This window comes from Garra rufa, chromosome 2 (assembly GCF_049309525.1).
Source record: "Garra rufa chromosome 2, GarRuf1.0, whole genome shotgun sequence".
Lineage (NCBI taxonomy): Eukaryota > Metazoa > Chordata > Actinopteri > Cypriniformes > Cyprinidae > Garra > Garra rufa.
Genome location: NC_133362.1, coordinates 58,927,548 through 58,936,742, shown reverse-complemented (window position 1 = coordinate 58,936,742; position 9,195 = coordinate 58,927,548). Strand labels below are relative to the sequence as shown.

The 9,195-nt window shown below is 41.1% G+C and overlaps 1 protein-coding gene and 1 non-coding gene across 2 annotated transcripts in view; both read right to left on the bottom strand.

The window, feature by feature from the left end:
• Positions 1 to 9,195, bottom strand: part of LOC141326010 (uncharacterized) — a 295,299-nt gene that overhangs the window by 144,162 nt on the left and 141,942 nt on the right. Inside the window, 1 exon segment of the mRNA XM_073834721.1 lies at positions 9,074 to 9,136. Coding sequence (XP_073690822.1) covers positions 9,074 to 9,136 — 63 coding nt within the window.
• On the bottom strand, positions 1,867 to 1,956 carry trnar-ucu (transfer RNA arginine (anticodon UCU)). The gene is given in 2 exon segments: positions 1,867 to 1,902; positions 1,920 to 1,956. It is a non-coding gene; the product is annotated as a tRNA-Arg (tRNA).

Here is a 9,195-nt window from a genome sequence, read left to right as displayed (position 1 = left end):
AAGATCACGCAAAATCGTCAACAATCAAATCCAGCTAACTTAGTTAGCGAGGTACGAAGAACGGACCCCTGGTCTTTCCCAAATTGAGGCACGGTTCAAAAACAGGGTCTCCTATCTAAGCTCAGCTTTAATGCGGCATGCAGCCAAACCGTCGATGGGATTCAAATGCAGGATCTCCTGTTTACTAGACTATCCACAACTCAGGTGGGACTCAAACCCACAACCTTTGAACGGCCTCATCTGGCAGTCTAGAAGTCCAACGCGCTATCCATTGCGCCACAGATCCCAACACGGGAGCCAACAGAGCCGCGTGAAGCCTGACCTTCCGGGTCTGTGGCCGTCCAACGGTAAGAGAGTGCGTGCTCTCTCTGCAGGAAGGACAGGCCCTCGGGTCTCTGCATAATTGCAGTGTCGTTTGAAAGGCAGAGGCACTGTTAGGGTCTCAGGTCCAAGGGAGAGCAAAAAGATCCAAGACAGTGATTGCCATACCTCACTGAATTGGTTCCTGGGCACGTTTTGCTACCTTTTAAATATGATTGACATTTTTTTTTTAAATCAACGTACGCTGAGAACAGGAGGCCTCAAAATGGTTTCTGCTGTCCGAGGGCAATACTGCGCAGAATGGGCTGAACAAAATGCCAAAAAGCACGACTCTGGTGGGACTTAAACCCACAACCACAACCTCATCTGGGAGTCTAGAAATCCAATGCGCCTGTAGGTATGCCAGGCTGGGCTTGTCCGGCTCTGTCTACTGGCAAGCTGTGTGGGCAGAAAGACAGGTCTGTGCAAAATTGAGGGACGCTTTGCTGGACTGGAGCGCCCCCCAAGGTACCGCTTGGATTCGAACCCAGGATCTCCTGTTTACTAGACAGGCGTTTTGACCAACTAAGCCACGGCACCACCCCGCATGTCGAGCGTGGGGAGGGTGCCTCACAGGATGCATGAATCAACAATATGAACTTCCTGCTGCCTCCACTTGATGCAAGAAAGTGATTGCCATACCTCACTGAATTGGTTCTTGGGCATGTTTTGCTACCTTTTAAATATGATTGACATTTTTTTTAAATCAACGTACGCCGAGAACAGGAGGCCTCAAAACGGTTTCTGCTGTCCGAGGGCAACACTACGCAGAACGGGCTTAACAAAATGCCAAAAAGCGCAACTCTGGTGGGACTCGAACCCACAACCTTTGAACTGCCTCATCTGGCAGTCTAGAAGTCCAACGCGCTATCCTTTGCGCCACAGAGCCCGACACGGGAGCCAACAGAGCCGCTTGAAGCCTGACCTTCCGGGTCTGTGGCCGTCCAACGGTAAGAGAGTGTGTGCTCTCTCTGCAGGAAGGACAGGCCCTCGGGTCTCTGCATAATTGCAGTGTCGTTTGAAAGGCAGAGGCACTGTAAGGGTCTCAGGTCCAAGGGAGAGAAAAAAGATCCAAGACAGTGATTGCCATACCTCACTGAATTGGTTCTTTTAAATATGATTAACATTTTTTTTAAAATCAACGTACGCTGAGAACAGGAGGCCTCAAAATGGTTTCTGCTGTCCGAGGGCAACACTGTGCAGAACGGGCTTAACAAAATGCCAAAAAGCACGACTCTGGTGGGACTCAAACCCACAACCACAACCTCATCTGTGAGTCTAGAAGTCCAATGCACCACAGAGTCCATCGGCATGCCAGGCTGGGCCTGTCCAGCTCTGTCAATTGGCAAGCTGTGTGGGCAGAAAGACAGGTCTGTGTACAATTGAGGGACGCTTGCTGGACTGGAGCGCCGCCCAAGGCACCGCTGGGATTCGAGGCCTCAAAATGGTTTCTGCTGTCCGAGGGCAACACTGCGCAGTATGGGCTCAACAAAATGCCAAAAAGCACAACTCTGGTGGGACTCAAACCCACAACCTTTGAATGGCCTCATCTGGCAGTCTAGAAGTCCAATGCGCTATCCATTGCGCCACAGAGCCCGTCAGTATGCCAGGCTGGGCCACTTAGGGCTTTACTTACAGATTTGTGCCCGTCCAGCTAGGCCAAGTGGCACCGTGTGTGGGCAGAAAGACAAGTCCTCAGGTCTTTCCCAAATTGAGGCACGGTTCAAAAACAGGGTCTCCCATCCAAGCACGAGCTCAGCTGTATTGTGCCGTGCAGCCAAACCATCGATGGGATTCAAACGCAGGATCTCCTGTTTACTAGACTAGCCACAACTCAGGTGGGACTCGAACCCACAACCTTTGAATGGCCTCATCTGGCAGTCTAGAAGTCCAATGCGCTATCCATTTTTTAATTTTTTTTATTAAGAAATTTCAAACATTAAAATACAATAAGATTAAAAGTTTTCCATTAAACAATACATTTTCATATCACATTCTCTATATATACATTCAGAATTTCAGAAATTTCTTTCAAATTCTGGCAGTTTCCACATCAAATCTTTTAAGACAGAACAAACGTGTGAAGTAAAAACATGATAAAAAGCATCTAAATTATTTTCACACTTAAAATGCACATACAGTCTTCCCATGTACACTTCAGTTTTCCTTTTAAACATGTTCCAAACATCCAACACAGTTTTTTCTTTTTTAGCCACAGTTCTTCTTTCCCATATTGCACTTTTCATCAACATTACCCACAGATTTATAAACTTTTTTGTTTTTACACTTCTTTTCCCACCCCAACATCACCACTCTGTTCCAGCCAATTACATTTTCATTCCATTCCACAGTAAAATCCCTAATTACACATTTACATTTGTTTAAAAAGGCCTCAAATTCTTTACAATATAAAAACATATGTAAAATCCCCTCCTCTTTCTCCTGGCAAACTTTACACATTGCTTTTTGTTCCATCCCTATTTTCTTTAAAATAACCTCAGTAAAAACCACCTTATGTCTTATAAAATACTCCAAACATTCCAATTTTGTCTCCACACATCTTCCTCTCATGTTTCTCCATATAAAATCTTCTTTTAAATCTTTGAATTTTTGCACCCAATACTTATTTACAATTGGTTCTTTAAAAACACTATCCCTAAAACCACAATAAAACATTTTTACAGTACATTCTTTAAAACCAAACAATTTCTCCCCCAATTTCACATAGATGTTCTCTGTTTGCTCTTCTGTCATACTCTCAATCCTTTTAATCCACTCTTTTGGTATTGTATTATATGCAATTCTTGCTGGCTTTCCCTCCCATAAAAAGTCAAGAAAACTTTTCTTCAACCTCTGTTCCGTCCATAAAGGTATTTCAGATACATATAAAACATACCACAGCTTAGAAATCATTAAAACATGCAATATTAAAACCTTCCCCTTCAAATTTAAAGTTCTTACTTTCCAAAAATGTAATCTTCTCTCTATTTGTTATTATTTCTTCCCATATGTCATCTCTTACTTTCCTCTCATTCTTCCCCATTAAAACTCCTAAAATCCTCATTTCTTCCACTTCCTTGAAATTAAAACATTCCATTAAATCCCCAGCTTTACCAAATCTCATATATACAGTTTTGTCCTTATTTATTTTACTTCCAGACCCTCTACAGTATTCTTTTACAACCTTCATAACTTCTTTCACGCTCTCTTTCCCTTTTACAATTATTGTTGTGTCATCAGCATATTGAAAAACCTTTCCCTCTGTCTTATTTTCTTCTATTTCTATCCCTATTATTCCTTCTTTTTGTCTAATAAGCAATCCTAATGGTTCCGATACAAGTGAATATAATAATGCTGAAAGTGGACAACCCTGTCTAATTGATCGAGTGATTTTAAAACATTTTGTTAAAAACCCATTGCATTTTATTCTTGTTAGAGCACCCCTATATAAAATCTCAATCCATTTAATAAAATTTTCCACAAAACCAAAAACCCTTAAAACCTCAAATAAATACCCGTGTTCCACCCTCTCTATCCAAACAGTGTTTCGTTTATGAATGAACGTACGTTTTTAAATTAATCTAGTAAAATGAATTACTTTCCCATTCAGAAAGAATGTAATTTGCTTTATTCCTGAATGAATGCCATTTCGAATGAATCAAATAAATTATATGATTCAGTAATTAAATCAGTGTCTTGCCGCCACCTGCTGGCAGATCTTTTCAGTTATTTAAATCATTTAATATTTCTGTATCCAAAATGTTATATTTAAAACATTAATCTCAACATAAATTTATGAATTTGATCACAGTCATGCCACCTCTGAACCTCATTAAACATGAAAAAAATTAAAACAAAGGTAAAAATATAAATCATTTTATGAAGTCAAAAATAACATTGTAATGGAAAGGCTAGGTTTTTAATCCGATTTTTTGATTATTGTTTAGAGTGTGCTCCTAAAATGTTAAAAGTTAGGAGCACAGATGCTCCTAACAAGAAACGTAAGTGTAGAGCCCTGATTACTAGTGATAAACAAAATTACTTATCTGAGAGAGCTTGCAGACAATCATAGTTTTTTTCCCTCAGCCTTATTGCCTGTGCAATAAAATTCACTTCAAAGATTTACTTTTCATTCATAAAGCTGCCATTTCAACTCCCTAGTTTTTTAAAGATGTCTTGCTGTTATTACTGTCAGATTATTACTGTCAATCACAGCAATGACTCACGCATATTTATCTGAGTTAATGCGTATTTTTGTAAACTCGCATTTGTCATTCTTGAAATGGTATGCATGGATGTTTGGTCCTGTTAGACAAACAACTTTTCTTCAATTGTGAATGGATTGTGTAGAGAAAATAAGCAAAACCCACTCATATTAAGGCACAGCTCAGTTGACCAGAAATTACTTAGCTGGCTTGTCAAAATAAGGAAGCAATCCGTGCATATGGTCAATTGCCTTCAATTAATCGTTCAGCCCTGTTTGTTACAACATGCAACATCTCTTGTAGCTGATTAGTGCATATAGAATGTAGTTGTATGTTAGTTCTGACACTTTACATGTTTGAATGTTTTGATGTCTGATATTTTGTGCCATTAAACTGGGGTTAACTTGTTTTTTTTCCACCTTAGACCTGATGACACTAAAAGAGGAGAGTGAAGTACTGAATGAAATGAAAGAGTATGACGATTACGATTTCATAAATGGAGAAAAATCTTTTAGTTGTTCACAGATTAAAAAGACTTCCTCAATAAAAAGGGCTCAAAAGACAGGAGAGAAGCCATACACCTGCCAACAGTGTGAAAAGAGTTTCACTCAACCTGGACACCTTGGAGCCCACATGAGAGTTCACACTGGAGAGAAACCTTTTACCTGCCAACAGTGTGGAAGAAGTTTCAACCAGAAAGGAAGCCTTAATTTCCACATGACAGTTCACACTAGAAAGGGCCTGTTCACCTGCCAACAGTGTGGAGTAAGTTTCACTCAAAAAGGAAGCTTTAACAGACACATGAAAATTCACAATGGAGAGCAGCCTTACACGTGTGATCAGTGCGGAAAGAGTTTCAATTATAAACGGCACTTTGAAGACCACATAAGAATTCACACTGGAGAGAAGCCTTTCACCTGCCAGCAATGTGGAAGAAGTTTCAACCAAAAAGAAACTCTTAACAGACACATGAACCTTCACACTGGAGAGAAGCCATTTATATGTGGTCACTGTGGAAAAAGTAAAAAAATAAATAAAGCAGAACTTAAATACCACATGAGATTTCACACATGAGAAACTAGTTTTATGTCATCAGTGTGACATGAGTTATGTAATAACACCAGAGAGAAGCCTTTGCTGTGCCAAAACTGTGGAAAGACTTTCAGAAACAAGACAATCTTGAGATTCACAGCAGGTTTGTGCTTTGTTTACACCTGGGTTTAAAATTGGTTTTGGTTGATCAGATCACAAATACAATAAACTGTCTCTGTATCACAGTCTCTTTCGTCCACTTTTGGCACTTCTCTCCTCATTTTGTCAAGGAGAGGGTAAATGCATGGGATCTTTCAGATCTTCCAATCAGATATGTTTGCTAAATTTACATAATATAATAATAAGTAAGTCTGGGTAAAATTACTAAAGAGGGGAAAAAAAGGACTTAGGACACCCAGAGCGAACGGTGTTGATGCACTGCCCATTCATAGCTATTGGTGCTGACATGAGAGCATTTTGATTATCATGTACATTGATTTTTTATTATTTATTTTTTTTGTAGATACTTTAAACAAAATTTGAAAATGTTTCAATAGGAAAGACTCTGAACTCACAATATCTTTTCTTTCAGATAAAACATCAGACATAACCTTTCAATATTGCTATCGAATTGTGGTCTAATTGTATGTATACTGATCAATTGCAACTCATATCACCAATCTCTGCCAAAAAACATTTTTGGCTTTGATTATCATGTCATGCTGCAATTATGAGTTTTAAAGCCATTTCAGTTTCAATTTCTGATACATTTTTCTGGACGCACACGTCCAAAGCACGCGGAAAAAAAAGTGTCTGGCGTGAATACTAAACTAAGTAGTCTTTCACACTGCAAAAAATGTTTTTCTAGCTTTGCTTTTTTTGTCTTGTTTCCAGCCAAAATATCTAAAAATATCTTATTTCAAACAGAAAACAAGATTATTTTTCTTACCCCATTGGCAGATTATTTTGCTTGTTTCAACCAAAAATGCACTTAATTTTGACTTTTTTGCTGAAAACAACACAATTTTTACTCATCTAAAAAATCTTTCTTGATTTAAGAATTTTTTTAGATATTCTGGCTGGAAACAAGACAAAAAATCTAAGCTAGAAAAGCATTTTTTGCAGTGCACTAATAAGTTTGTTAAGTCGGTTATGTCTGTGAAGTTAAACAGCTGGGAAAGAAATCATGTTTATATTAGACTGGTGTATTAAGTGACAGCAGCGTAATATTCTGTACTGATACTGCTGTTTGGGTCTATGCTGTTAATAAGCAGAAAATCACCCACTGCACTTGACTGAACGACTTCTGTAGCTGTAATAAGATGACATTTTTTAAATGCTGTTTTTTAAATGCTCTAGTGTGAAGATAAACATAGTGGATTGTGTGCAGTTGTAACAGAGGGGTCTGAAGTGTGGGTCCAAACGCAAGCTTTATTGAGTAAGAACAGACGTAGTCAAAATGGGCAGGGTCAGAGACGGCAAACAGAAGCATCCAAGATCATCCAAAGAGTAATATGAATAAACAGGTGACGGTGTCAGGGCAAGCAGCAAGGTTCAACAAACACAAAACAGTCCAGGATCAAACACAAAGGCAAGGCTAGGAAACATAACAATAAAAAACAAAGGGAAACAATAAAGGCTAAACAACAATCGGCAAAACAGGGGTGCGAGGGAGTGACTTAAATAAAAAACACATGGGGGCACATGACAAAAACAACTGATGGGAAGTGAACACATGGAACAGAGGAATCAAACAGAATAAGACACACAGACAAAGGTGAAACATGGTAGATTGAATGAACAAAACATATTTAGAGTCCTACTGGAGTGCCCTCTAGTGGAGTCCATAGGCACTCCAGCTGGTGACCATAACATAGAAGCCCTCCAGGGCGGCACAGACAGAGCAGGAGCCCACCAGAGCAGAGCAGACGAAGCAGGAGCCAACTAGGGTGGCACAAATGGTGCAGAATCCCACCAGAGCGGAGCTGATAGAGCAGGAGTCCTCCAGGGCAGAGCAGACGCAGCTGGAGTCCACCAGAGCAGAGTCGGCAGAGCAGACAATTCTGAAACACACAACACCGGTAGAGACAATATGGGACATTCTGGGAAGACATTATTGGCTTCCTTCACTGTGACTTGGCAGGCAGAGTGTTCATATGCGGCCTCCATGGCCATAACAGGAAAGGCAGAGAGTTCAACAATGGCCTCCATAGCTGTGACAGGACAGGCAGAGAGTTCTTGGGCTGAGTATGTGTCACAGGACGATATCACCGTGCAAGAAGCAGATGCAGTCATCCCCATTTTATGAGGTTCTGCGGCCTCAGCCGCCGCCTCTGGATAAACTGCGATGACCTCTGTAGCCATGGAGGATGCTGCAGTAGATGAGGCTGCCTCCAAAGGTTCTGCAGCGTGAGCTGCTCCCTCTGGAGACTTGATAGTGGTGTACACGGCCCAGACTGGAGAGCAACTCCCATTATGGGAAGTGTTGTGGACAGGGGAGTCAGTTCGTGGGTAGGAAGCGTGAGGTGAATTGGCTTGGGGATTCCAGCAGAGTGTACGGAATGACAGCGTTGGTTCCTCCAAGCTAGATGCCAGACTAGGATGACGAAGGACTGATTTTAAATCAGGTTGGACGGCTGAGGTGTGACTTGGCTTTACTGGAACAACTGCGATTTGACTTGGCTTTGCTGGATCAGTTGTGACTTGACTTGGCCTTGCTGGAACAGCTGTGGTTTGACTTTACTGAAGCAGATTGGGCATGGCTTGACTTAACTGGAACAGCTGCAACATGACTTGACTTTGCTGGGACAGCTGGGACTTGATGTGATTCAGGAGGTGCTGTAGTGTCTTGACTTGACTTAGGATGTAAAACTGTGTCTTTGCTTGAATCAGGATGTGAGGCTGAATCTTAACTCTAGAGGAACAGCTGCGACAGAACTTGACCTTGAAAGAACAACTTGACTTGGCACAGGAACCACAGCTGTGATGTGACTTGACTTTGCAGGAACAGTAGTTGGTGCAGGCTCAGGAGAAGCAGACATGACGTTAACAGGCTGTGGCTTGGCAGGCCTGATGCTAGCAGGCACTGGCTTGGCTGATGCCATGACTTAAGGTGGCTGTGGCTTGACAGACATGGCGTAATCTGGTTCTGGAGCAGCAGACTTGATGTGGGCTAGTTCTGGCATCAGGACCATGGCTTGGCATACCTACATTGTTTTTTTTCCAAGTAAGACATAGGCAACAAAGAATGTTGGATTGTAGAGTAATTTACAACAGCTTCAGATGTGGCTCAACCAATCAGAATCAAGGACCGAAACTGTTTTATACATTTTGGTTGGTTTGGCCTTCTCTATTGTGAATTTTAATGTGCCTGTTAAGATTTTCTTTTACAGTGAAATTCTTTCCACACTGTTGGCAGGTAAAAATGCTCTCTCTATTGTGGATTTTCATGTGCTTGTCAAGGCTTCCTCGTTGACTGAAACTGTTTCCACATTGACTGCATGTGTAAGGCTTCTCTCCAGTGTGAATTCTCAGGTGGACTCTAAGGTTTACAGGATTAATGAAACTTCTTCCACACTGACGGCACGTGAAAGAGTTA